The sequence below is a fragment of the Salarias fasciatus genome, chromosome 7 (genome assembly GCF_902148845.1).
Source record: "Salarias fasciatus chromosome 7, fSalaFa1.1, whole genome shotgun sequence".
Classification (NCBI taxonomy): domain Eukaryota; kingdom Metazoa; phylum Chordata; class Actinopteri; order Blenniiformes; family Blenniidae; genus Salarias; species Salarias fasciatus.
In genome coordinates this window covers 14903116-14930382 of record NC_043751.1, presented here as the reverse complement: position 1 = coordinate 14930382, position 27267 = coordinate 14903116, and the positions used below count along the sequence as shown (strand labels likewise).

At 41.6% G+C, this 27267-nt stretch overlaps 5 protein-coding genes across 8 annotated transcripts; 2 read left to right on the top strand and 3 right to left on the bottom strand.

The window, feature by feature from the left end:
• Positions 1-1177: 1177 nt before the first annotated feature.
• Positions 1178-3664, bottom strand: gdpgp1 (GDP-D-glucose phosphorylase 1). 2 transcript variants are annotated; one of them, XM_030096368.1, is made up of 2 exons: positions 3536-3664; positions 1178-2931 (listed from the first exon to the last, which is right to left on the bottom strand). In XM_030096368.1, the coding sequence occupies exon 2, from the start codon at positions 2921-2923 to the stop codon at positions 1856-1858; it is 1068 nt and encodes a 355-aa protein (XP_029952228.1). In that variant the 5' UTR covers positions 2924-2931; positions 3536-3664; the 3' UTR covers positions 1178-1855. The 2 variants fall into 2 exon arrangements, with proteins under 2 accessions (XP_029952228.1, XP_029952229.1); XM_030096369.1 differs by having other exon boundaries at positions 3649-3658.
• An 873-nt stretch (positions 3665-4537) lies between these two features.
• Positions 4538-12330, top strand: LOC115392596 (titin-like). The gene is made up of 4 exons (XM_030097303.1): positions 4538-4641; positions 5071-5185; positions 5694-11960; positions 12106-12330. The coding sequence occupies exons 1-4, from the start codon at positions 4621-4623 to the stop codon at positions 12138-12140; spliced, it is 6438 nt and encodes a 2145-aa protein (XP_029953163.1). The 5' UTR covers positions 4538-4620; the 3' UTR covers positions 12141-12330.
• A 1243-nt stretch (positions 12331-13573) lies between these two features.
• On the top strand, positions 13574-15497 carry cib1 (calcium and integrin binding 1 (calmyrin)). Of its 2 annotated transcripts, XM_030096127.1 has the most exons (8): positions 13574-13825; positions 14181-14215; positions 14311-14410; positions 14548-14701; positions 14784-14902; positions 15001-15089; positions 15189-15244; positions 15359-15497. In XM_030096127.1, exons 1-7 carry the CDS (start codon positions 13775-13777, stop codon positions 15208-15210), a joined length of 570 nt encoding a protein of 189 aa, XP_029951987.1. In that variant the 5' UTR covers positions 13574-13774; the 3' UTR covers positions 15211-15244; positions 15359-15497. The 2 variants fall into 2 exon arrangements, with proteins under 2 accessions (XP_029951987.1, XP_029951986.1); XM_030096126.1 differs by having other exon boundaries at positions 15189-15497.
• Positions 15498-15555: 58 nt separating this feature from the next.
• Positions 15556-18511, bottom strand: rccd1 (RCC1 domain containing 1). The gene is made up of 8 exons (XM_030096120.1): positions 18253-18511; positions 17970-18164; positions 16844-17003; positions 16639-16760; positions 16449-16553; positions 16064-16231; positions 15942-15971; positions 15556-15823 (listed from the first exon to the last, which is right to left on the bottom strand). Exons 1-8 carry the CDS (start codon positions 18449-18451, stop codon positions 15663-15665), a joined length of 1140 nt encoding a protein of 379 aa, XP_029951980.1. The 5' UTR covers positions 18452-18511; the 3' UTR covers positions 15556-15662.
• A 972-nt stretch (positions 18512-19483) lies between these two features.
• unc45a (unc-45 myosin chaperone A) lies at positions 19484-26998 on the bottom strand. 2 transcript variants are annotated; one of them, XM_030096870.1, is made up of 20 exons: positions 26859-26998; positions 26585-26777; positions 24683-24858; positions 24509-24598; positions 24227-24394; positions 23627-23795; positions 23337-23507; positions 22957-23128; positions 22570-22870; positions 22391-22485; positions 22093-22234; positions 21809-21949; positions 21474-21601; positions 21325-21391; positions 21105-21218; positions 20907-21022; positions 20554-20671; positions 20325-20480; positions 19913-20224; positions 19725-19736 (listed from the first exon to the last, which is right to left on the bottom strand). In XM_030096870.1, the coding sequence occupies exons 1-19, from the start codon at positions 26880-26882 to the stop codon at positions 19937-19939; spliced, it is 2829 nt and encodes a 942-aa protein (XP_029952730.1). In that variant the 5' UTR covers positions 26883-26998; the 3' UTR covers positions 19725-19736; positions 19913-19936. The 2 variants fall into 2 exon arrangements, with proteins under 2 accessions (XP_029952729.1, XP_029952730.1); XM_030096869.1 differs by having other exon boundaries at positions 19484-20224.
• Positions 26999-27267: the final 269 nt, after the last annotated feature.

The window sequence follows — 27267 nt, the reverse complement described above, 5'->3', positions numbered from 1 at the left end:
AGCAGGACTCGACATTCACCGACCGCTGCCTCCTTGGAGATGTCAGTCTGGCAGATGATGTCCTCTTCAGAGACAACCTGTTGCCTTGATTTATCGTAGGCACCAGGGTCAGGACTCCATCTGCAGACTAAATGTCACTTTGAGAACTTTTTAAACCTGCCACTTAAAGGTAAACTGAGACAGACAGGGTTTGGACAAAGATCGAATCACTGTAGTGACTGAAAGATGATCGATCAAATGTTCAAACTGAGAAGTTTCTCACATGTAACCTTTTATACTTTGATACATTAAGGGAAATTACTTCTCTGCATTCAACCAATCATAATCAACCCTGAGTATGAGGATCAGGAGGCTCAAGGGCACAGCGGTGACCCATCAGCAGCATTTGTTTAATCAAAATTATTAAAATCCAAAATATATATCTAAATTTTAGTTTTCAGATATCTAACTTTTTCCTCAAAGGTTTTCCTCAAGCTAAAGCAAAAAAGAAAGAATAGAAAGACAAAACTTGTCCATCAATTCGGAGGTCCAAGAAAAAACTGTAGATGACTGTCAGTCTTTTCTGTATTATTTATTCTTTAGAGTGAAACTGATGAGAGGTATGTGCTGACAATTTATCTGATTGCTGGCATTTCTCTATTCATTCATCCTTTAAGTAAAAATCCATCAAGTTCTTGGCCTGCAACTAATTATAATGTAAATAACCAGTTAATCAGTAATATATTTATGTTCATAAATAGATGAATTAGATTTAAAAAAAATACCCATTTTCAATTTCTGACTCTTTATCAGGAATATAAAATGTAAGAATTGGCTAAGAAAATAAATGCACAAAAAACAAATTGTTCCTTTAATATTTGGTTAAAATTCTGTGACATAAAGGAAAAGAACTGAATGTTTGCCGTCATAAACTCCAGTGAATCAACCATCAACAGAGGCTTCCTGTCAGTGTTGATCATGCTGATCGTGCTTTCATTCAAGCTTGTCGTGAACATGAGGGCTCTTTTCCTTTCTGATTAAAACTTAAAGCCTAATCAATCAATTGTTGGCTTTGTATGGACCTTTATTTATTAAGTGCAGTGAAGCTGCCATCTTGGAAGGAAGGAGGTGTGAAAAGCCACATATTTATTGTACATTTATTTACATTTATTGTGCATCCTGGAAACCAAGTGTGTAATAGTGTCTCTCTGAGTGCTGCTGGTATTAACAGTGATTTTCCATTTACACAACACTCCTGCTGAATGCTCCCAGTTTGTTTGCTAAACACAAACACCCGAAAACAAAAAGCACTGTTTTCTTTCCATTTCATAAGTGCTTAGTGATTTGCCGGTATCACCACAAGACAAAGTGAAAGAACCTTTGTCACATCAAGGATTAAATAACAAATAATAATGCATTATGTATAACGTAACGTCACGACTTACCAGCTGATATTTTAACAAGTCATACATTACGGTAATTTAGGTATTTTGGCATTCACAGAGGAACAGGTAAGGATGAGCAGTTCTTAAACGAGTAACAGCAAAACAAAAACTATGAGCATCCCGAAAGACCAGCTTTGTTGTGGTATTACACACTAACACACTGATTAATTTATACAAGTGTGATAGTTGTGAATCACTTTATTCTTTGGTAGAGGCTTCAAAAATGGTTGACATAACAGTTCTGTGCATATTCACTGGAATAAAGAGATCAAGTACGTAGGAGATAACATAAACAAACTCACGATCCAGTGTGAATGTTGTTTGTCCCGTTAATATATTAATGGCACCAAAAATAAAAAGAGGTAGTAAACCAAAATAAGTGATTTGTAAATTTGATACATCACTTAACAAACCTCCCGATTGTTTTTCTCCTATAAACCCAATAAATGATCAATAAGCTGCTGCTCCAACCTACTAAACTCATCCTCAGGCAGAAGATACTTCTGTATTATATCAGTAACGCCTTTCTCAGTTGTGAGCTCGTAGTCCTTCTTGTTCTTAAACGGTAAATGTCCCGCCAGCTCACAAAGGGCAACGTTGAAGGCAGATTCCTCTTTGGCACCGAAACAAGATAGCCTGGGCCACACAGCGATGCGCACGCCTTTTCTCGAGCAGCTATCCTCCTCACTCTGAGATTCTGGGGAGCATCCTCTTGTCAAAAATATGTTGTGGGCGATGTTTTTAGCAACAAGAAAGTCTGTGACATGACAGATTGCTTTGGACACCTCCTCGACGTCCTCCGCTTCTGCGTAAAACAAAAAGCCTGGAGGGAAGTTCAACAGACGGTGAAATCCTTTGGCAGGGACGAGAAGCTTGGCTGGCACAGACTCTATCTTCAGCTCGTGGTCGAGGTAATATCCATGCAGGTGCAGGTGATTGACAGAAGCAAACGCTCCGAGGCTGTTGAACCCCACACGAAACGCAGGGTCCGAGCTCAGGAGCACAGATTCAATACCGACCTGGATAGCAAACCTGGTGATGATCTGTGGGAGACACCGTGAGGGATCAGGGACAAAAAGACAATGTCCAAACTCCAAAGGGCTGACATTGACCAACACGACCATCCTGGAGGGTGGAGTCAACTGTGCACTGTCTCCAGAATCCCTCACCATCTCACACACAATTTCATCAGGGTTGATTTTGTTAAAATTGAACTGCTTGGCATTGAACTTCTGCTGAATGCTCAGTATCTCCTGAGGCTTTCTCCTCTCTGTTCCTCTTTGAATATTCAGCTGGGCCACAAAGCCGAGCGGTCCGGGCAGGATGCGAGTCTGAAGCTCACCCAGGTGGTAACGGAAGAGGCCCCTCTTCATTCTGTCTGTCCAACCGGTTTTAATGATCGTGTCAAACTTGCTTGGTGTCACCATGGGAGGATTCCGATCTCGCTGGCACACATCGGTGACAAAGTCTTGGAGGCTGTAGACAAACTGGAGTGGCATGTTTAGATCTGTTTTAACAGGGAGGAAAGAAGTCAGAGGTAACTACATTATTCCTGAAAAGTAATTCACTTCGCGTGAACATTTCAATATCAAAATGAGTAAAAAAAGATAAGTATGATTATGAATCCCTTTGGTGAAAATGCTCATCCACAATTTGCCTCTCGAGCAGTGTGCTCTTTGTGGCCTTCATGTTTTCTCACTCTGTTCAAAATATTGCACACATGGGTGGACAGACTTTATAAACTATACCTAAGACAATAAAAGACAATATGAAAACAGATTGAAATGTACTATCAACTGAAGTATACTGACCAATAAAACTACAAAAAAAAAAAAAAAAAAAAAACTACAAAGGTTTAACAATGGAGTTCACTGTAGTCATTCAGCAAGTGGCATTCTGCTGACACATCAGACAGGACACCATTCTTTATCGATAAGCTACTGATTTATGCGGTGTAAGTATGAGAAGGCATCATAGTTACTCAACTATCAAGGTGAACATCGACTTTTGACGTGTTTCGTTGAGAGAAAGTTGATTTCACTACAGACACTTCCTCACACTTTAATTAAAACATTTCTGCTTGTACAATGGTAAACATCCAAAAAGCTCACCTCTTTAGATTCAAACCTTCTCCATGTCGCTGTCATGAAGATAACTGCAGATTATATACCACGACAGTATAAAAGATCTAGGTCTACCCGTCCAGGCTTTCATTCATACTCACTGCATTCTGTGTGAACGTTCCCAGTGGTGTTTCGGATTAACTGGGTTCCTTTTTAATTTGTGACCTACTTCCAGGGGTACGTGCGTCGTTACGGATAAAACAGCAGATATTAAAGTGAGACTCAAAAACGGTACGACACGACGAAACTTTACTGCAAACGATATCTGTCAGAGCAGTTAAAGATTTCTTGCCAGGTTTTAAACATCTGTAGGTAGTAGCAGCAGTGCGTCACGCTAGGGAAGTGGGTCACCAGTTAACATGGAAACCACTTTATCCAAAACACCAGTTCGTTTCGCGTCATGCGTTCTTCTTCGTTGGTACATGACTTCCTTTTCCGGTTCATAAGTTCAGGTTTATATTTCTTATTTTGTAATTGGTCATATTCTATTATTTTCAGCATTTATATATGTTCTTTTGTATTTTTAATTGTTTAGTTAATCATTTATTCTTATTAGGAAAGGCTATAACAAATAAAATAACAAAAGAGGCATTTGTTGCATATATGAAGTAAGAGCTTACAAATAGTAATAGTAATAGATTAAAGATTAAAAGTACGTTATAGAAATTTCATGGCCCTGATTCACTACTGTTATTTGCTTGCTGATCATTACTTCACTTTGTATGTGCACCATAACCCACTGACCTTTAGATCATATTCAAATGGTAAGTCATACACTTCTACCATCCCCTAACAGAAATATAATCGGTGCACAATGTTTAACTGTTGAGCAACTTTCCAGTTCTCACCAGATGAGCCATGTTGGCCAAACTAACTTTGAAAGAATGAGCAGCTGCAACTGTCCAATCAGGCACCATGCTTATTTTAGTCACTGCATGCTTTAGGAGATAAAGCAGAGCTGCCTATGTCCCCCTCAGAGTTTCGAGACTGACCACACTTCATGTATCTCAGCTAACCTAGTAACAGAGGAAACTGACATTTATAATAAACATAGAGGCGAAGGAGTAGAAAGCATGGATGCCAGCCAAAATGCAGTAAGTACAACTTTGTTTGAATACAGAATTTTGCTCACTTTCATTTCTGAAAGATAATGGCATGAAGTACTGAATAAATGTAGGATTTGCTTGATTTTTTTATCCTTATTATGTATTAGTAAAGTTTAAACTGAAGGGGAACCTGCATTGGATAATAATAGACTTTAATCTGTTTGGTTTACCAGATGGCTTCTAGTTATTTTTAACTCCGTCATGACTCTCTGTAACTAACGCATCAGGACCACTGAGATAAGCTAACAAGTATGTCAGTGGCTTGCTATGAATACGTAAACTACTTTTTATTATTATTATTATTATTGTTGTTGTGAAATAAGCTCCAAGCGTTTCTAAACAACTGAACAAGATATTATTTCAGAAATGAGCTGTCTCTTTTAATGACTCACAGTTTTGTTTTGCTCTCTCTTATAGACGGGAACAAAAGCTGGGAGTGAAGCTCATCGTCTAAATATAAATATGAGACCAGATTCTGATGCAGAGCTCACAGCAAATGTTTCTCAGTCATCCTCCACACCCATTGTCCAAGGTATGCTGTTAATTCGATGCAGTGTTTGTTTTGAGCGTTAAAGTGTAGAAATATTTGCTTTACATTTTACTGTAAAAACACATTTGGAAATGTTGTTGTTTTCATTAAACATTAAGCCGAATGAATAAATCCAGTCTCCTGGGTTTAAGGTATTTTAATGCAAGGTGTACAATCATACAAACATCTATGAGCCTGGATCTTTGGTACATTTTTGATGTCATATACTTGGTCTAAGAGATTATACATTAACAGCCTAAGAGACAATGCCTTTTTGTTTTTTTTAAATGATGTCAAAAGATGCTCTGAGAAGGTATAAATATTTATTGTTACAATTTAAATGCACAGAAGATTCTATTCTGAAAATGTTGGAATACAAAAAGACCCAATTATATATAGTAAGAAAATATATTTCTAAGAATAAAGTTGATAATTACTCTAGAAAAAACAAAAAAACAAACAAACAAAAAAAAAAAGGATTCTGATAATACTTTTTCTTTTCTCACTGCAGGTCAGCCTGGTGCTTCTCCGGAGGATAACGCACATGGCACACAGGCCCAGGCTGCTTCAGACACAGATAAGAAAAATGCTATTAAGCCAGCTGTCCAAATAACCTTTAATACATTCACTGTCAAAAATGGTGAGAATCTGAAAATAGAGATCCCAGTGACTGGGCAGCCAGCACCAAAGATTGAGTGGAAAAAAGATGGTCTGGCAGTGAAGGAGACATCAAGGCTGGAGATGTCAACCAAAGGTTCATCAACAATTCTTAATTTCAGACATGCTGCAAGGGAGCACTCTGGGCAGTATTTTGTCACAGCAGCAAACACTGCTGGAAAACACACAGGAGAAATCACTGTGGTTGTTCTTGAAAAGCCGGACCCACCCACCGGGCCTGTGAAGATTGATGAGATCAGTTCCGACTATGCTACCATCTCTTGGGAGCCCCCTGAATACACGGGGGGCTGTCAGCTTGACAACTATGTGGTGGAAAAACGGGAAACTTCAAGCACTGAGTGGCAGACAGTGTCAGCAACAACAGTAAGAACCACAATCAAAGTTACCAAGCTGAAGACAGGAAGCGAATACCAATTCAGAGTGTTTGCAGAAAATAGATATGGAAAAAGCACTGCAATCACGTCTCCCATTGTGACTGCACAGTATCCGTTCAGTGTGCCTGCTGCTCCTGGCACCCCTTTCACATCAACTGTGACAAAGTACAGCATGGTTGTTGAATGGGAGCCTCCGGTCAAAGATGGTGGCAGCCCCATCATCGGTTATCACCTTGAACGTAAAGAGAGGAACAGCATTTTATGGACCAAGCTGAACAAGTTTGTTATAACTGACACTCGCTTCAAAACAAGTGGCCTGGAAGAAGGCATTGACTATGAATTCAGAGTCTTTGCTGAAAATATTGCTGGACTCAGCCCATCTAGCAAGATATCTGAATGCTACGTAGCAAGAGACCGCTGTGATCCACCTGGTAAACCTGAAGCTGTTGTCATCACTCGAGAGAACGTCACACTTCAGTGGCTAAAACCCAAGTATGATGGTGGGAGCACCATTACAGGCTATCTTGTTGAAAAGAGGGAGCTCCCAGATGGCAGATGGATGAAAGCGAACTTTACCAACATTATTGAAAATCTTTTCACTATCACGGGTCTGACAGCAGGCCAAAGTTATGAGTTCAGAGTAACTGCTAAGAATGGCGCTGGCGTTTGGAGCACCCCTTCAGAAAGTGTCACCATCATTGCTCAAGATGTTATTGAAGCTCCCACTGCGGTCATTGATCCTAAATTCAAAACTATCAATGTTGTTCAGGCCGGGGAGACATTTGTTATTGAGGCTGATTACTTTGGGAAGCCACTTCCTCAAATAATGTGGCTGAAAGATGGAAGAGAAATTGATAAAACTGCAGCAAGAATTGAGCTCAAAAATACAATCTCTCATACCACCCTGACTGTTAGGGACAGCACACGAGTGGATGGTGGACACTTCGTCTTGGTCCTCAGCAACACTGGTGGAACGACATCTGTTCCCATTAATATGAAGGTCCTCGATAGACCGGGTCCTCCTGAAGGACCTTTGAAAGTGAAAATGGTCAGTGCAGAGAAGTGCAATCTCCACTGGAATCCCCCTGTAAACGACGGAGGAGCCAGTGTTTCCCACTACATCATCGAAAAAAGAGAAACGAGTCGTGTGACGTGGACGAGTGTAGACGCTCAAGTTGAAGCTGTCAGTTACAAAGTGACAAAGCTCGTACCTGGCAAAGAATACATATTTAGAATCGCAGCTGTAAATAAATACGGTGTTGGTGACTTTTTGGAAACAGAACCTTTCATTGCACAGAATCCTTTTACCACACCGAGTGCACCTTCCACCCCTACATCTACTGCTGTCACCGGTGACTCTGTCATGCTCACATGGGAAAGACCTGAGACTGATGGGGGTTCAGAGATCGACGGCTTCATTGTCGAGAAACGAGACAAAGATGGAGTCAGATGGACCAGATGCAACAAGAGAAGATTGAATGACTTGCGCTTTAGATGTACAGGTCTCACAGAGGGGCATTGCTATCAGTTCAGAGTACTTGCAGAGAATGCTGCTGGTGTTGGAACACCCAGTGAGCCAAGCGAGTATATAAAAGTATGCGAAGCTACTTACCCACCTGGTCCACCTACCAACCCCAAAGTGACAGACTATTCTACCAGTACTGTGTCTCTGACCTGGTCAAAGCCAATCTATGATGGTGGAGCAGCCATCAGTGGATATGTGGTTGAGATGAAAGAAGCAACAGAAGATGAATGGACTGCATGCACCCCAAGCTCAGGTGTGGAAGATACAATTTACACAGCCAAAAATCTGAGACAAAATGCGGAGTACAATTTCCGTTTACGTGCAATGAATGCTGCCGGAGTTGGGGAACACGTGGAACTAACTGGATCAGTGGTAACAAGTGAAAAACTGGAGGCACCAGAGATAGAGCTGGATGCTACACTGAGGAAGATAGTCAGTGTTCGAGCCTGCTCCACATTACGCCTCTTTGTTGCTATTAGAGGTAGACCAGAACCTGAGGTTAAATGGAGAAAGGAAGACGGTTCACTCAGTGAGCGTGCTCAAATTGAGGTAACAGGGACGTACACTGCGTTACTGATTGAGAATGTCAATCGAAACGACACTGGAAAGTATGTGTTGACTGCTGAGAACTGTAGTGGCTCCAAGTCAGCGTTTATCAATGTCAGAGTGTTGGACTCTCCCAGTGCACCAACCAACCTGGAAGTGAAGGACATCAGGAAAGACTCTGTAAGCATCTCGTGGGAGGCACCTACCATTGACGGAGGAGCCAAGATTTCACACTACATTGTAGAGAAGCGAGAGGAGTCCAGGAAAGCTTTCACAAGTGTCTGTAGCAACTGTGTGAGGAATTCATATAAGATTGACAATCTACAGGAAGGATGCTTTTATTATTTCCGTGTCCTGGCTGTCAATGAGTTTGGCACTGGACTGCCAGCTGAGATCTATGAGCCTGTAAAAGTGTCTGAGGTGCCTCTGCCTCCTGGAAAAATTACGTGCACTGACGTTACTTGCAATAGTGCAAGACTGTCTTGGGAAAAGCCGGATCATGATGGAGGGAGCAAAATCACACGTTACATTGTAGAAATGCTGGCCAAAAACGATGACACATGGATTACATGTTCTGAGAGTAGAACACTAGAAGTGACTGTTACTGGGCTGACTAAAGGAAAGGAGTTTTTCTTTAGAGTGAGTGCTGTAAATGAAAAGGGAAAGAGTGAACCAAAGTCCCTCTTGACACCTATTATAGTAAAAGATACTAGTGCTGGGCCTATTATTAATCTGCTGTCAAGCACATTCAGTGTGAAGGCGGGAGGTGATTTGAAGATTGATGTTCCATTTAAGGGTGTACCACCTCCAACTGCAACCTGGAAAAAAGATGGCACTTTGGTGAAAGAGACAAGCAGGGTAAATGTGCACACATCTGACACAACATCACAGCTCGTCATCAGAGATGTAACCAGGCTGGATGTTGGTGTGTATGAGGTGATTCTGACCAACTCTGCTGGAACCACATCTGCTGAAATCTTAGTGAATGTTTTCGAGAAACCTGGACCCCCAAGTGACCTCAGTGTGGACGATGTGAGTGCCGACTTTGTGTGTCTGTCATGGCACCCACCGCATTATACTGGTGGCTGTGAAATCACTAATTACGTCGTTGAGAAAAGAGATACGAGCAGCACAATATGGCAGACTGTGTCAGCTACAGTGGCAAGAACATCGATCAAAATTTCCCGTCTGACACAAGGCACTGAATACCAATTTCATGTTGCTGCAGAGAATCGCTATGGAAAAAGCTCATTTGTGGAGTCTGATCATGTTGTTGCCCAATATCCCTTCAAGCCACCTGGTCCACCAACTAACCTCCACATTGTTCAGGCCTCAAAGTCCGTGATGGTCATGGCTTGGAGCAAACCGGACAGTGACGGTGGCAGCCCAGTAATTGGTTATCACATTGAATGCAAAGATCAAAGCAGTATCCTGTGGACAAAGTTAAACAGAAGTCCAGTGACAGACAACCATTACAAAGCAACAAGTGTCGAAGAAGGTCTGATATACGAGTTCCGGATCAGTGCCGAGAATATAGCCGGTGTTGGACCCTGCAGTAAGACATCTGAGCCTGTCGCAGCGAGAGACCTGTGTGACCCCCCATCTAATCTGACAGTCAACAATATAACTACCACTTCAGTTTCACTCTCATGGGACAAACCAGAATATGATGGTGGGGCAAGAATAACTGGTTATATTGTTGAACGCAAAGAACTCCCAGATAGTTGCTGGCTGAAGTGCAACTTCACAAATCTACTGGAAACCTTCTTTGAAGTGACTGGCTTGACAGAGGGAGAACAGTATGATTTCCGTGTTACTGCAAAGAACGCAGCTGAACTGTTCAGTGCCCCTTCTGAACCCACTGGACCTGTTACAGTGCAGCATGACGTGGAACCACCCAAAATTATCTTGGAGGACAAATATAGGCGGGAGGTAGTTGTCAAAGCAGGAGAGCTTCTTAGAATAGATGCTGACATCTCTGGTCGCCCAAACCCAACAGTGTATTGGATGAAAAATGGTAGAAATATTGGCACCAAGGGAAGGGTTGAGATAATGGCAACCAAGACGCACACCTCTCTTCTTATTAAAGAGAGTGTTAGGAAAGACTCTGGCCAATATACTCTGACCCTACAGAATGCATGTGGTACCACGTCCAAGGCTGTCTCTTGCAAAGTACTAGACAGGCCAGGCCCGCCTGCTGGACCTTTGGAAATTTCTGGACTCACCGCAGAAAAATGCACTGTGTCATGGGGACCCCCTCATGAGACTGGTGGTGCTGAGATTCTTTACTACATTGTTGAGAAATGTGAGACCAGTCGTGTTTCTTGGACTCTTGTGTATGGTGACATGATGGCAACGACTTGCAAGATCACCAAACTCCTTAAAGGAAATGAATATCTGTTCAGAGTGAAAGCAGTGAACAAATATGGAGAAGGAGAGACACTTGAGAGTGAGCCTGTTAAGGCCTTGGATCCCTACACTAATCCATCTCCACCAACGGATGTTGAGGTCACAAGTGCAACAAATGATACAATGACAGTTTGCTGGAAAAGACCTGCTTCTGATGGGGGCAGCCGGATCAGCGGCTACATTATAGAAAAAAGGGAGAAGCATGGTGTGCGTTGGGTCAGAGTCAACAAGAAGCCAGTGTATGACTTACGTGTTAAAGCCTCGTGCCTGCATGAGGGATGTGAGTATGAATTCAGAGTCTTTGCTGAGAATGCTGCTGGATTAAGTGAACCGAGTGACCCATCTCCACTCACCCTGGCAGAAGATCCGAAGTTTCTACCTTCCCCTCCAGCAAAGCCCATAGTTGTTGATTCATCCAGGTCCTCCATCATTTTGTCATGGAACAAGCCACTGTTTGATGGTGGTGCTACTGTTACAGGGTACAAAGTTGAATACAGAAAATCCACAGAAGATGACTGGACTGTTGGTATTCACAATACAGATAAAACAGAGCTCACAGTGACAGGACTCACAACAGGGGCCGAGTATGTTTTTATTGTGAGATCCATAAATAAGGTTGGCATCAGCGAGCCCAGTCCTGAAACTGACCCTGAAGTTGTCATGGAGAGAGAGGAGACACCCAGGTTTGACATTAGTCCTGAGATGAGGAAGACTCTGCTTGTGAAAGATGGAAGTTCCTTCACTTTGACGGTGCCATTCTCAGGAAGACCTGCTCCCACTGTGACATGGGACAAAGCAGATGTCGATCTGAGAGTCCGAGGGTTGATCAACATAACCAGCGCTCTCACCTCTATCACGGTGGAACAGGCAACACGTGATGATTCTGGCAAATATACAGTCAAATTGCAAAATGTTGCTGGATGTGCATCTTTGACTTTAAGTGTCAGAGTTTTGGATTCACCCGGTCCACCGTCTCACATAACAGTGAAGGATGTGACCAAGAACTCTGCCACTGTTACCTGGGACATCCCAGAGAATGAAGGAGGGGCCCCTGTGAAGAGCTACCTGGTAGACATACGAGACATCAGCAGGACAGGGTGGACTCGACTGACGGACAAATGCCGCAGATTGTCCTACAGGGTGTCAGACCTTGAGGAGGGTGGCATCTACTTCTTCAGAATCACAGGTGAAAATGAGTATGGCGTTGGGGTTCCAGCTGAGACCAAGGAAGGAACTAAAATGACAGGTACAACCTCACATGAATCAACAGTGTGATAGGTTTTGTGTTTAATCGTATGAGGTTATCAAAGCGGCATTAAACAAAATTCCACCTGTACATTAAACTATATGTTGTTTCAAGACTTGCTCTGTTGTCATTTTTTCTGTTTCAGATACAACAGACTGGGAGACAAATCCAGGAGCTTAGTTCATTTCCCTGAGTCCTCTCATGATCTCCCACAAGATCTTCACCTGTTTAATCAATTTGTTTTGATTAGTTACTTCAATATTACTCTTTTGTGAATGAAGTTTAAAATATCTCATGAGTGTGTTAATTTTATATGCTTTATTACATATTTTAAGGCACGAGCTGTTGTTGTTTGGTATATTAAGTGTGTTCAAGATGTTTTTTTTTTTACTTTTAAATGATCGTTAACAGTAACTATAATCAATTTATATAATAAACACTGATGCTGCTGTTAGAGCTAAAATAAAAAACAGTGATGTAAAAAATCTGAATTGTGCTTTTCTGGTGGGAGGAGTGTTCTGAACAGTGAAGAGTAAAACGATTGAAGCAATACATTGTTATTTAACTTAAAAACTGATTTAATAAATCCTGGAAAGCTTGGATGTTATTTCTGTTTTGTGTTTTAGAATTCAACGATGCCATTGGTAACACCACACACACACCTAATACAGGAAATTATTATTCCTATTATAATATGAGAAAATGCACTTGAACACTTGGAAATGTTAAATGCAGATAAGTGGTCAGTGGGTAAAATGGGATTGCATAGAAAAATAGCACTCTACTCATATCTTGTAAGTACAATTCAGGAAAAAACAGGAACAGGCATTGACATACATTTTTAGGCAAGAAAAACAAGGTATTATCATTCAATTTTGACAGTAAGTGTTAACCACTTTAAACATTCTGAATGCATTTACACAGACTCAGAGAGCAGTCCCTCTGAAATGTTGTGCAATTTGACACGTATAGTTCAGTGATAACAAGAATGCCATGAAAAAATGAAAATACTGAAATGGAAATCAGAGTTTAATGGACACTATGTGCTCATAATGATGTGTCTCAGAATGAGATGTGTCAAGGAGATTCAGAAAACAAAACTTGTTGTACATTTCTTTACAATAGGCAGAATTATTGTGTGAATTATTGTGCTTACAGTTCTCAGTGAATCAAAATTAAAGAAAGCAGTTCGAGAGCTGCAGCTCATCCAGAACAGTGCAGCCAGAGCCCTCACCAGCATAAGGGGGATGATGGAGAACACTACACCTGAGCTTCATTCTCTGCACTGGCTGCTTGTGTGTCAAAGAACTGACTTCAAAATCTAACTTTATGTGAATAAAACTTTGAATGGTGGCGGCTGCAAATGCAGTTTTTAGTTCCAGCATTCCTCACCTGTAGAACAAATTACCTGAACAGGTTCCCTGAGAACTGTTGTCATTTCTTTGAAAACAACAATTTCTTTGCTCAATGCTTTCTATTCAACAATGTATTTTTGCTTACTCCATTACCTTTATCTTCAGAAAGTTTCTTCTTCATTTGTTATTATTATTCTTTATTTGTAATCTATATATAAATCAATAAGAAAAGCCCCCGGTAACTTAAACGCTGTCACGTCACCTTTTCGGCCCCCCCTCGTGACGCTGTCTATCATTACGCTCCCATAGAAACGGTTACGTAGAAGGACGTGCACGCGCTTACCAGAAACCGGAAGGAAGAGATGAAAAACACAGTAGCCGTTCCGTAGTTTTGAGGGGTAAACTTAATATTTACGAATTAATAAACAAACCAAACATTGACGAGTCCAAAACTTCGACATGGGAACTACGGCGAGTCAACTCGGAAAGGATTTACTGTCGGAATATCAAGTAAGCACCGAGCCGAGACATTTATTTTCATATTAGCGTTATGTTATCTGCTAAACTTGTGAGCGGTGGGATTTTTTTTACGCCCTGTAAAAAACCCGAGCACAAACTTACGGCTGTCTCAGCTGAACATTTAAAGAAAACACACACCTTTGAAACGATACTCGCTAAATAATTCATGCGATTTTAGTGTTTAGTGTCCTTAACTCGATGGGTTAGGTTTTGTTGAGATAATGAAAGCTAATGTTGCACATGTCAAATACTTCGACAGTCTTCTTTAACGCAAAGGGAAAATTGCTCTTTTTTGAAGTCTGTTGGGTGATTGCTGTTTTCTGATTATGCTTTTATCCACTTTTAGGAGTTGACATTCCTCACCAAGCAAGAGATACTTCTGTGAGTGATTACGAGTGATTAACTATTTGAGAAAGCCTTTCAATTCTCCTGATGATGCATTTGGGTACATTATTCACTTGTGGTTTCCTTGTTAGTGCTCACAAGAGATTCACTGAACTGCTCACGAAAGATGAGAAGGATCACCAAAATACTCGAGTATCAATGGAAAGGATTCTCACTCTTCCTGAGCTGAAGGTAACTTATATTGTTTTAGAGATTTATATTCTTTTATTTTTGTGTCTAGCTGTTGTTTTCACTTGAAGTCCAGTAATTTCTACTCTGAAGGAAGTGGTGATAAAGTGTTTTGACCCTTGGTCTCATTCCTTTCACAGTCCAACCCTTTCAGGAAAAGAATTTGCCATGTCTTCTCAACATCTGAACAGAAAGATGGAGGCCTCACATTTGAAGATTTCCTTGATCTTTTGAGTGCCTTCAGTGACTCTGCAACCCTAGAAATCAAGTCCCACTATGCATTCCGTATATTTGGTAAGTAAACTGTTTAAATTGGGAGCCACTTGATTATGTTGGTTAAACCCATCTGTGGCATTAGTCTTTTGATGTTTTTCAGACTTTGACGATGACGGGACCCTTGATCGTGGTGATCTGGAGAAACTGGTCAATTGCTTGACTGGTGAGACTGACGACACAAGACTAACCACTGAAGAAATGAGACAACTCATCGACAACGTAAGTTCACTGAAGCATCCTCTCTGTGAAGCTGGTTAAAGCAGACCCAAGCTGCAGGGTTATATTGTTGATGGATGTTTTCTTTGAATGTTGTGTAGATTCTTGAAGAATCGGACATTGACAAAGATGGAACTGTAAACCTGTCAGAATTTCAGCACGTCATTTCAAGATCTCCAGATTTTGTCAGGTGACTAGCAACCTCACTGTTACCATGTTATAATATACATCTTGAACCTTTTATCTTACAATTAACCTTTTTTTCTTCACCTTTCTGATTTTTCAACAGTTCTTTCAAGATTGTGCTCTGAAGACTTCTCGTGGGGTTTGGAAATGCATCATCCTTTAATTCTCTAGCCTGGCATGCCAGACTGACTTTATTTATGTGTTACACACATATAAAGACATGTTTCCCCATGTATCCCTGAGCATGGAGAGACATTCTGGTGTGCCAGGCTATTAATTCTCACACTGTGTTGTTTAATTTTAAGTTAGATAAATTTTAGATACTTGCCTTAAATTATAGCTACCTGTGGATTTTACTGCCTTAACTGATTTATGTATCATTTGTTAAATATAGAACCAATATTTTACTATCTGAAATACAATAAAAGATTTACAAAAAGTATGGCACATCCAGTTTTTGTCTTGGCAGATACACTTTATTTATTCAAAATTAATATTTAATCCAGTGACAGTATCAGTTGGAATTATTCACACTTCCTGGTTGTCCAAAGTCCAATGTCGGTCATTGTAAGGGTTATTATTGAGAGCGAGCTTCTTCTTCCTTGACAACAGCAACAAAAGTATTCCATGTTCCACACACTACATCAACCACATGCATCTGTTCAGCTGTGAAAAACTCCACACGCTGGGGCTCATCAGAGCTGGTTAATGTATGGTGTCCAAGCTGGCCGTACTCACCTGAAATAGTTATACAAGCACAGAGAGGCAGAGAAACTCATGATATATTGAGCATGTCTTTTGCTCCTATGAGGACATTTATTTTGGTTGAACACAAAGAATCTAAAATGTGCCTTACCCCATCCCCATGTGTACAGATCACCTTTCACTGAAATGTAAAATATGAAGTAGGAATGACAAGATTGTTGATTTACCAAAATATGGATCAGTGTAAGTCCACTGTCGGAACACATTTCTTACTTGTAACTGCGGCTGTGTGCCTGGAGCCACAGCTGACTGCCCGGATTTCACATGGTGGAGTGACATCCAGTAGAGCTGGGAATGCCTGGATTGATATGAATACGTCCTGTTTTTTTTCTTCCTGTAGCTCCTCATCAGAAGACGTGGCAGGATGCGGACACAAGTCTCCTGTTCAGTATGATCATTATGACAGATTTTTGTTTCAACATTAAAAAAATAACAGGGAATATATAGCAAATGGAATTACACTGTAATAATGGAGATCTCTCATTCACATATACTGGGCTTTTTCTGTCCCATGGAAAAACACTATTTCAACCATAACATGATTTTTTTCTTTAATCGTAGTTTTCAAATACTGCAAGTTAGACAAGGTAAGACAAACCTGTGTTTTGGTTAGAATTCTGTTGAGACGCTTTCCTCAGACTTTGAGATGGAAGTCCAAGCTGGCCACTCTCATTCCAGCCCCACACATACAGATCACCCCCATCTGTGAAGAGAGTCATTTCAGATATTTTTGTCTTCAGCGGCGGTGGTGACCTCTTTCACTATTTATATATTCTGTTGACACTTACTACTAATGCAGACAGAGTGCCAGCCTCCAGAAGCCACAGAGCTCATGGGCATCCCCCAGAGTGCCTCCACCGCCCTGGGCTCTTCCTCGGAGAGAAGACTGCCGTGACCCAACTGACCATGGCTGTCAAAGAAAAGCATTAAGTTCCAGATGTATTATGAATGATTAATCCCAACCTTTAAAGACGATGTACATTTAAACTCCACCTGCCAAGTCCCCAGGTGTAAACCGCTCCAGACGCAGAGAGGAGGAGGGCATGCTCCGCACCCAGTGCCAGACTCTTGGCTTTCAGGTGTGGAGACAGAGTGTGGTAGAAAGGAGGCTTGGAGTCTATATAACCTCCAGGAACCAAAGGGAGGGTTACATCTGTGGCACAGAATGTATACAGATGATTCTATCAAGCAGGGATATAAACATACAACTTGAAAGAAAAAAAACAGACCATCAGAGGCACTAATCCAGGCTAAAGATCTTGCAAAACAAAAAAAGCAAATAAATTGAATGCAATTTCTCATTTAAACTAACTGCATTACTGATTTGTCTGTTGTGGAATATCGCATGTCACTGACAGATGATAAAAACTGCAGAAGTCTCAGGCTGAGAAGCAACATACTTTTGCAAATAAAAGCCTTGAAAGAATCACTGTGGCAAACAGAATATTACATTTATTTTTTACAAACATAATTTCATAGGTCTATCATATGTTGAACCACAAAGTTGAGAAGAGGTGAGCCAAAGCGTGAGTGAAACAGTCCCTGGTGCAAATCCAGGCCTTTTGTGAAGAGTTTGGATATTCTGTCATGTGGGTTTGAGATATTTGTTTCCTGTGTTTGCCCTGTAACAGACTGATAGCAAAATGGATGGATAAATCATTGGTTTTGTAGAAAGTGCCACTCATAGATGTGCTTGTCAGGCCCAGGTGAGATCCACTGAACCTGAATGTTTCCCTTAAATGCTCTGAAGGACGTGACAAAATATATGCTAACAAACAAACAAAACACATTTCTGTAGTTTGCCCACTGTATCCATCGATTTTCTAAAATGTTTTTTTCCAACTCAGGGTTGTGGAGCAGATCCCAATATGCAAAAGCTCTGCACACCATTGACAGGTTGCCAGTCCATAACCCAGACTGAAAATTACACACACACCCACACACACACAATCACGGGCAATTTAAACTGTGAGAGGAAATCTGCAAAGGGGGGACATGCAAAATCTTCACAGGAAGGATTCTAAACCAGGACTACAGTCGGCGGGGATATTCTCTATGCATGGCTGCCTGCAGTGGTATTAGTGGCTATTCAAATATCGTATTCTACTTGAATACTAACCACCAAAGCCCTCCGACTCTGGTTTAATGTCCATGCTCCATGCTGGAGTTTCCTTCTCCTTCTGCAGATCCCAGGACTCAACTCTGTCCAGAAAAACCAGGGTCAGGTGCGATTCAGTGATGGACACATCTGTACAGCTGCGGCTCTCTGTGCGGACGCATGAACCGAATCCTGCCAGACACACACATCTGTCCCCTGACACACGAGGAAATTAACGCCGCAGTTAGTGTCTGATGAGTGAAAAAGACGAGCATAAGTTAAATAACTAGCTGCTGGGACATACCATCTGAATGTAAAGATGCTCGTCGGCTCCAACTTGCTCTGATGCGACTGGTTTGTAAGCGGTGGCCGCTTGAGTCCACGTGACAGCTCAGTTCTGTTGGATGAATAATTTTCACTGCGTCGATACTTTCTTCTTGATCTGATTCATTCCGAACACAAATCTGTCCAAATGCGTTGAAGCCAAACCCGAACCAGCGCATTTCAACGCTTGAGGAGCGCGCGGGCGCAGTTACCCGCAAGGTTCAACACTCGTGAACACAACAGGTTGGTAGTGCGCATGCGTGAATGCGGAGATTGCGCAACACCCCCGCTGCTGTCGAATGAAGCTGAGTGGAGGTGAAGAGAGGAAACTTTTCATTTTAGCTTTGTCTGGATACATCAATTATACACCGAAATTTTACCGAAGACTTCAGTGATTTTTTAAAATAATTTGTTCACATGAATGAAATGAAAGTCCACATATTCAACACAAAGCCCATTAGAAAGTGCAAATCTGACAAACTTTGCACAATTTATATAAACAAAAACTAATTTCAAATTTATTTTTTAATTCAATATATACATCATAAATGACACTGCTGTCGAAGTTGCCTCATCCTAAATATAACTGTGAGTCTGACACACAGTTTCTTGCACGCGGCCAGTGTACCTATGTTTTCTTACTTCCTCAGAGATGGTTTTCAAAGTGCAAAGGGGAAAAACATTTAGATTAATATGTGAAATGCAAATCAGAAATGCTTGGTGTTTTGATTATGAATTTTCAGAAACTCTACTAAACATCACTTTAACCAGTGTTTTCCAAGCCGTTTTGTGTTTTCTTTGAATGATAAAAATGTTCCATTTTTATTTTTTGAAAATGAAGAATAAAGGTAGGAATGGCCAAATATAAACTCACTGAATGGTAAGAGCTAGCTGTTTTACTCAATTACTGAGCTTTTTTTTTCCTACATATGTACATTGTGTCTCAATAGATAAATCTTATTTGACTTATTTCATACTTATGTGCATAAAGCAATTTGTGATCATAAAACACAAGGTTAGAAAGTGTCTTGTTCCTCTGTTGAAGTCATATTTAATCTTTGCTGGGTAGTGGCATTGTGTTCATGCAAAAATGTGGTTCAAGTCGTGAATCGTTTTTACCGGCCATTCTTGTGATTATCCAAAATTTATAAAACAAAAAAATAAAAAAACAAAACAAAACACACATACAAAAATAACAAGGATACAGTTGGTACATCTGAAGTGAAACTGAATTTTTATAGCAGGGATGATAAGAAAACCTTTGCAAACAAAACTATGTAATAATGTTGGAGAAATGTTTCTGGTTAGAGCAAAATATTAAATGTATATAGGTGAAAATATGGACAACTTATTTGTAAGAATAGTGAAAAAATAAAGTATCTGCACACTTGAAGGAATGATGATTTTCAGAAAAGAATGTCAAAAGGAGAATGTTACAAGTGGAAAAATGCATTTCTGTGTCAACTGCATGAGCAAACAGGATTACACAACGCAAATCAACAGTAAAAACACTTCAGTGGAAACACACATGAATATCTGCTGGTTTTCATCTCGTAAGCCCCCGACTGCATTTCACAGGTCCTTAAGACACTTGGAGTTTTCAGGAATGTATGTCCTAACAAAAAGTGAAATTGTCTAACTGCGTATTTTCTCTGCAGGTGTTTTCAGGGCTCGGTTCCTCTGCCATTTTCCTGACCTTGACTGCTTTTGATGATGCCGTACTCCACAGCTTTGGACAGACAGTTCTGAGCTATCTTTGAGACGGGGTCCGGGGTTCCTTCTCCTCCCTTTGCCAGCACAGAAAGGATCTCCATAGCTTCACTTTCCATGAGCGTCTCAGCCAGACTCTTGTCTGCCTGCATCATGTTATGAACGATGACCACTGCACGGTGACGCAGGTCGGTTATTTCACTTAGCAACAAAGCCTGCAAAATCTCGAGCCAGTGGGTGGTCTGGAGAGAGAGAAAGAGAAAGAGTGGGAACAATCTGAGTGAAAATTGAAGAAAGCGGAAGAGTAGAATGTGAATAATTTGCCAGAGTCGTGTTTCTCACAGTTCCAGGGATACGGGCGCAGATCTCAGGCTGTTCAGCAGTCAGCATGGCCAGAGTTCCCGCTGCAGCTTTCCGCAGCCTCTCGTCTTCCTCTCCGCTGTAAAGCACCAGCAGCTTCAGGCGATCACTTCCCGTGGCCAAGTACAGCTTCTGCACCTGCGATCAAGATAAACACCGCTCAGCACCCTACCTCATATTTGTGCAGCTGACTAACAGCATTTGGCCTTACCTCCGTGCTTAATATCAAATTACACATGCACTCTGTAGCAGAGGCTCGGACCAGGTCGTGCTCCTCGAACATGTAGCCTTCAACTTTGGGTACGGCTTTCTCTTTGATGATCTTCTGTCTGTGGGATAACATGATAAAATCAAAAATATATACACTGTTAAAAAACTGGATTAAAAAGGAGATGTTTCTGCAACTGTTGCAGTATTTTTTTGGGGAAAAAAAATCAGACTTAAACACATACATTTAAAAGAAACAACCAAGCCATAAATAAACCCTAAAACAGAGAAGTTCCCTCTGTAAATGGCCTGCTTTGTACATGGTGTTTTAGGGGAGATTGCCCCCTAGTGGCCAACCTGAGTCTTTCGCTGATGCCAGCCAGGTTGGTGAGACCCATGAGCGCCTCGAAGTTCTGCAGCAGGGTGCACTCAAGATTCAGGAGGCTGACCAGGGGGCGCACCACCTCATATATCTGACAACAAAAAGGCAAAACAAGGTCAGCGGGCATTTTATTCCTTTCTACTGAAATGATTTATTGCTGCCTGCATTTTTACCCTTTCTCCCGGAAAGGCGATCTCTGGGTTAGATGTGATGGTTATTTTCGCCAGGGCCTGTGCCGCTTTGATTTTTCCTACACTGCTGTTGTCTGATGCAAGTGGGATCAGAGCCTGTGAAGCAGAACAGCAAGCATAAATCATTTAAACGCTCCTCTCGCTGGGTGTTTACAGCCAGTGTGCAGGTTAAGCTAAGATTATTTGCCAGTGGGCTCTCTACCTTTCCTCCACCCTGTGCCACCACCGTGCCTCTGTCTTCCTGTCTTTCCACCAAAGCCAAGAACACCCTGCCAGGAAAAAGTGACATTAACCGCATAGTCCAAAGAGATAACAGTCAAAAAGAAAAGAGACCGATTCCTATTCTCCTACCTGGCAATCGATTCTTTGCAAGGGTCAGTGAGGGCAGGACTCTCCTGTTTGACCATGCAAACTAATGCAGACACAACACCAGCCTCGAGCAGCTTCGACAGCCTCTTTTCCACATACGAAGGTGCATCCTGACACAAAAAATAAGATTTAAAGTGAGTGGCGAATCTTTATACGCAAGCACCTCCAGGAAACACATTTTTCAAAGCTACTAAAGAAATACATGAAAACAGGAAGAAAGTGCATAAATGAAAAGTAGTAGAGCTTACATAGTAACATAAACAGATATACTGAGTGACGCTAGCTTTACATAGAAATGAGGAATATGCAAACAGCACCTTGGGATGCTCCTCAGGCACATGCTGCTTTGCATACTTGGCCAGCTCCACCATTTGAGGGTCTGGTTTCTCCACATCGTAACTGTTGGTGCAGTTCACTAATGTTGAGCCCACTGCGAAGAGCACAGTCTTATCCTCAGACTGCAGGAATATGCAAAAACACACAAGGATGTCAGAGTATTCATGCCAGCTCCACAACGAGGAATTGTTTGCGTAGGCTGTCAGACACGTCATAAAAATCTTATTTTTTGTCCTAGCAGCGTATTTACAACAGCGTGTTAAACCTTTGCTAGTTCAAACATGGCCAGGAGCGCTTCCTTGTCTTCCACAAAGTCTTCCTTCACGTCGGCGTCAAAGGTGAGGTAGGCGAGACCTTCGACGGACCAGCGGCGGGACGTTGGTGGCAAAGACTCATTACGCAGCCATCTAACACAGAGAGAGATAACTCGCCTGGTTATTTCAATTCCCACAACCCACTCCTTCACTGATTTTAAAATCAGGTTTTGCAGGAATTTTTAATAACGCGCGGTGCATCTGTCTTGATTGATAATGACGTTCAAAATAAAATACATGCAAACATACTTCCTGCACTGCTTGGAAAGACGAAGCGTGGATCCCTCTGCAAACTGCTTCATGCTGAAATCCGTCCCGCCCGCTGAGCCAAGCTTGCACAAACCCTGCATAATATTTTGAACACGCGCATTAGTTTTTATTTCTGTTTTTTAAAAAAGCTGTCATCTCCAACAGGCTGCACGACTCACCACCAGGGCTCTCACGCGTATCCTGTCGTTCTCGCTCTTCTTGTAGAGGTCCTTCAACAGGGCCACGCCGTTAGCTGTGATGAAGGAGGCTCTCTTGGCTTTGCCTGCCGCGTGGATGAGAGCCTCCACAGCTACCTGCTGGTGAGTCACGTCTTCGGAGGCACACAGAGAGATCACTGCATCCATCATTCCTGACATTTCCAACGCTCTGTTACCCGCGTCACTCGGTCCTTGGAGGAGCACAGATACTGTCTGGATAGCTCGCAGCTTGGCGTCCAGGCCACTTCGGCCAAAGTGTTGCCTACCCAGAAAATAAATGTTATAATTATATAAATGATACATCATGTTGATTAAACCAGTGACTCACAAGTGCTATGGCAAACTCACTGGACATATTCTTCACATAGTTTGTAGAAGTTCTCTCGCTCTTTGTCGCCATTTAGGTCATCGTAGAGTTTGCTGAGCAAGACCGAGCAGCTCATCTGAGTGTTGTCTGTAAGCGCTGGTCCATCTGAGAGCTCAGGTACAGTTCCAGCTACCTGCAGGATCTTCGTCAGCCCTGCCAGAAAGCAAGCAAAGCAGGTCAAGTATGTGGCTGCAGTAATCCCTGAGAAAAAAAAAGCACCCTGTATTTTTAAAGTGAGCTTTTACAACATGAATATTCTTGTGGTAACAGAATTCCCACTTGAAGAATGTGCCTGTTTTGTAATCACAACAGTAAAAAAAACAAAAGGCATCTTTGATTACACAGAAGTGTGTGTTTTTACCCTGGTCTATCACCCATAAGGTGAGGGAATTGTCCGGGTTCTTCAACGACTTGCGGGGTACTTGTTTGACCAGGAGGTTGATGGCACCGTCTCTTCCTGCCCCCGACACATTGGCTGCTGGCAACATTTCCAAAAGATGGCGTAGCATTGACCGCAGCTCCTTGGACGGTTCTGTGGCAAATCCATACAGAGGATGAGCACCAAATGTACAGGAAACAAAGCACTTCACAAAAAGCACTTGTTTTAAGGGTATAAAAATAATGATGAACATTTACAAAGTCCTAACGCACCGGGAAGAATGGCTTCATCTTTGCCTCTGATCTCTCTCTTCATGCCCTCTGTGAGAGCCTCAAACATCACCTGCAGTAGGTGGCAGGCTGCCAGACACACAGTGGAGGCTCCTGCTCCCATTACAGCACACAGCTGCTCCATTCCCAGCTCGTTCACTATGGCCATAGTCTGAGAACAAAACAGTGTATGTCAGCAATAAAACCCTGCAGAGCAGCTAAGAGTTACTAACTAGGTGAATTCACTCTGTTGTAGCTTTAGATCCACACCAGCATTCACTCATAAATAAGAAGCAGAGGAATGAAAAGGTGCAGAATACAAATTAGATGGTGGTGTATTTTCACTGCTTCCCATGTCTTTGAAGGATGAGAGAATGGACGTTTTTTTAGAAAACTGTCCCTTTTTACTGGAAATGTATTTTTAATCTACTTTAAGAGTTCATTTGTTTTCACCATGGAGTGTTACTTTATCAGATCCTAAGATTAAAGTCATTATTTCAGGTCAATTTCTTTTTCTTGTTTGTTCACTTCAGTTCTTCTGTGATGTGATTCATGTTTCTATGTCAAATAGTGTAAAACAACAGCATGGATATCATTACTTACTCTCGACTGATGCCCTGTGCACAACCCAACCAATGTCCTGAGTGCAGAGAGAACAACATCCTCCAGCTTTGACTGAAGAAGTTTCTGAAGCAGCTTCACTCCGTCATTACGAAAGATCTGCTCGGCTCCGGCCTCGTCTCTTGATAACACGACCAGATTCTGTGCAGCCTGAAAATGATTGATAACCAGTGTTATTTTGGTGCAACTGCAACAGACCACAACAAATGGAGACAAATGCAATAAGCGCAGACTGCAGAAATTTGTCATATGAGTAGAGTTTACCTTCTGTCGATCTGAGTCTTTAGCAGACGAATCTAGAAGAAGAGAGAACATTTGCTGTACGCGGGCATCTGTGGAGTTCAGTTGTGCTGACTGAAAGGGAAAGAGAAGAGAGTTTTTTTAGCAACGGTTTTTACACAAAGGTAAACCTCCATGACTTGGTTAGTGTGGCCTCGCCTTTTGCTGGATCTGTGCTCCCAGCTGTCTGAGCAGATCCTGAAAAGCTTTGTTGTTGGGCTCCAGCTGGGCACACCTCTGAGCGTCCAAAAAGGCCTGGTCAAGTCGATTCTGTTTCTGGAAAGCCTGGGCCCTCCGAAACCTTGCTTTCACATCGCCAGGGTCAGTATCAAGTGCTGAAAGATAAAAATAAACAGAACAACTTTCATCATGAATATGTGAATAAAATCTTTAGACAGTTGATGTGAAAATAGCAATAACCTCAAAAATCATTAATACTTCCCGAAAATCTCTAAATTGTTTGAAGTAAAGAAAGTTTCTCATTTTGAAAATAAAATCAAATTTAATCTTTTATTTCTGTTGAAAACTTCTCTCATATCATATTAAAAACAGCTCATTTATAGCTTATAATTTTAAGGACTATCAACTCACTATCCTCATCTGGGGTGAGTCAGTGTTGTGGGCAGAGTATTAAGTCTTACCAAAGAACAGTTTTCATGAGTGTGAATTCAGTAATCAGATTAAGAGTTTATCTGACAAGTAAGTAGTTGCTGGCAAGTTATGGACTCTGTATTCTTTTTTTCTTCTACCGTTTTTCTTTCCTAGTGTTATGTTTAGTTGTTTGGCTGTTTGGCTGATATTTTATCTGTCATTTTCATCCTTAGTTTCTATCTTTGTACTTATATGATCAGCTATTTTTTCCCAATTTGGAATGGCTCTGCCTCCTTGTTTTAATAATTTTCTTGAACACAGTTAAGATAGCATTTTTCGTTTGAGTGGGTGCATGCTTGAGTAACTAAGTGTACTTTTTTTTAACCTTTATTTAACCAGGAAAGTCCCACTGAGATTAAAAACCTCTTTTTAAAGGGAGTCTTGGGGGAAATGTCTGTGTGTGTGCTTAGTGGTTTGACTGTCTGAGGCTGGTGTGGTGTGGGGGTTTCATTATGGAAATTACCTTTATTTTGTCTAAAACCATTTATGTGACATTCTTTTCTTGCATGAAAAGTGCTATCGAAATGAAGTTTGACTTATGGATTGTGATGCATAAGTGGTTCAATAATTTGAATAATAAATGGTTCAATCTTTTGACTTTCATGCATGAACAGAAAACAATTATGATGACTTTGGTGCAAGTTTTTATTCAGGAAGTAGAGAAATGGTTCAGCTTAGAGTTAATATACAGAACTTACAGAATTTAATTTATTGTGAAAAATGTCAAAAACAGGGCTGCATGGCGATGTAGTAGTTAGCGCTTTCGCCCCTCAGCAAGAATGTTCAAATACTAGACAGGCCGATCTGTGAGAGATTTGCATGTTCTCCCTGTGTGCAAATTGCACATGGATTTCCTCCCACGATCCAAAAACAGTAGTTGACGCTATGTGAAAGTGCATGTGGTTGTCTGCCCTGTGAGGGATTTGCAGGTTCTATCCTGTCCTTGTCCAAAGTTTGTTGAGATTCATTCCAATGACCCACGACAATGCTCAGGATACAAGCGGAGATGGATCGAAGTCAAGAATGTCAGATTTTATAAAAATAAATAAATCACACTCTGCAGCTCAGTGTGTGTCTTGTTCGGTGTGGCAACATAATCTCTACACCTTTTAGTTTATTTAGTAGCAACATTCAAATTTTGAAGATTTGTTGCACTGGGCATTCAGGATATGTGCTGTAAAATCACTTTGCATAGGGAGAACGACAGGTAATCTCAAGACTGGCTACAGCCCATATAATCCATATAAAGTAAGATTTGTGTCTTAAACTGTAAGTAAATCAGGTACAGATAAGTGAGAGGTGTTAGATGCACTGATTGAATGCACAGAGATAATCTCGATAAGCTGTCTATAAAAACACGTGTTTTCCCTCAGTGGTCGCAGGTCAACAATACTGAAGTGACTGTCAGACCTTTGGAAGCATCAGCCTCCGCCTTGCTGTACTCCTCCAGCTTCAGGTAGCAGGCTGATCGGTTGCGGTGCAGGACAGCTCTCTCTGCTTGGGTGTCACTCAGTTTCAGTGCTTTGGTGTAGCAGCAGACAGCGCCTTCTATGTCTCCCGCTTTGAACAGGGAGTTTCCCTCCTCTCTCAGAGCAGCAGGGTCCTGCAATACAGACATGAATACAGCATCAAGCAAATGGATCAGAGGCTAGCAATGCTAAGCGGCTAACTATAGTTGACTTACCTGTTGGGTAACACTCTCACTCATCTTTACGGTGCTACGGGCAATGGCGAGTAACTTATTAAGGTTTAATTTTCAGTCTACATGGAGAGAAACGCCGCTATTTCGGCAAAACTTGTCACATCTTGCTGAGCTTCCGGGAATCCGAAGCACGTTGAGGACGTAGCACGGCGTAGCCCCGCCCCTCAGGAGCACGCTTCATTACCATAAAAGGAAGCAAGCAGCCGGAACATCCTGGGCCCACAGCTCCACTTTATTTGGTTAGATTTCCAGTGTGCTGCTTTCTCAGTGTGTCTTCACACAGAAAGCACGCATAGCCTGTCTTGTAGAGCCTTCTGTTCTGTATTTGTCCATTTTGGAGCAGAGGTTTTGCAGGGACAAATACACTTTTCTATTTCTTTTCCGTCCAACC

Coding starts and splice junctions, on each gene's coding strand:
- gdpgp1 (XM_030096368.1), bottom strand. CDS start 2,923: ATGCCACTCCAGTTTGTCTACAGCCTCCAAGACTTTGTCACCGATGTG.
- LOC115392596 (XM_030097303.1), top strand. CDS start 4,621: ATGGATGCCAGCCAAAATGCA. Junction 4,642..5,070: donor TGGATGCCAGCCAAAATGCA/GTAAGTACAACT, acceptor TCTCTCTTATAG/ACGGGAACAAAAGCTGGGAG. Junction 11,961..12,105: donor GGAAGGAACTAAAATGACAG/GTACAACCTCAC, acceptor TTTCTGTTTCAG/ATACAACAGACTGGGAGACA.
- cib1 (XM_030096127.1), top strand. CDS start 13,775: ATGGGAACTACGGCGAGTCAACTCGGAAAGGATTTACTGTCGGAATAT. Junction 14,702..14,783: donor CTATGCATTCCGTATATTTG/GTAAGTAAACTG, acceptor GATGTTTTTCAG/ACTTTGACGATGACGGGACC. Junction 15,090..15,188: donor AGATCTCCAGATTTTGTCAG/GTGACTAGCAAC, acceptor ATTTTTCAACAG/TTCTTTCAAGATTGTGCTCT.
- rccd1 (XM_030096120.1), bottom strand. CDS start 18,451: ATGCGCTGGTTCGGGTTTGGCTTCAACGCATTTGGACAGATTTGTGTT. Junction 16,554..16,638: donor GCACTCTGTCTGCATTAGTA/GTAAGTGTCAAC, acceptor CTCTCTTCACAG/ATGGGGGTGATCTGTATGTG. Junction 16,232..16,448: donor GAATTCTAACCAAAACACAG/GTTTGTCTTACC, acceptor CATACTGAACAG/GAGACTTGTGTCCGCATCCT.
- unc45a (XM_030096869.1), bottom strand. CDS start 26,882: ATGAGTGAGAGTGTTACCCAACAG. Junction 23,129..23,336: donor CTTATGGGTGATAGACCAGG/GTAAAAACACAC, acceptor GCTTTCTGGCAG/GGCTGACGAAGATCCTGCAG. Junction 22,486..22,569: donor TACGCGTGAGAGCCCTGGTG/GTGAGTCGTGCA, acceptor AATATTATGCAG/GGTTTGTGCAAGCTTGGCTC.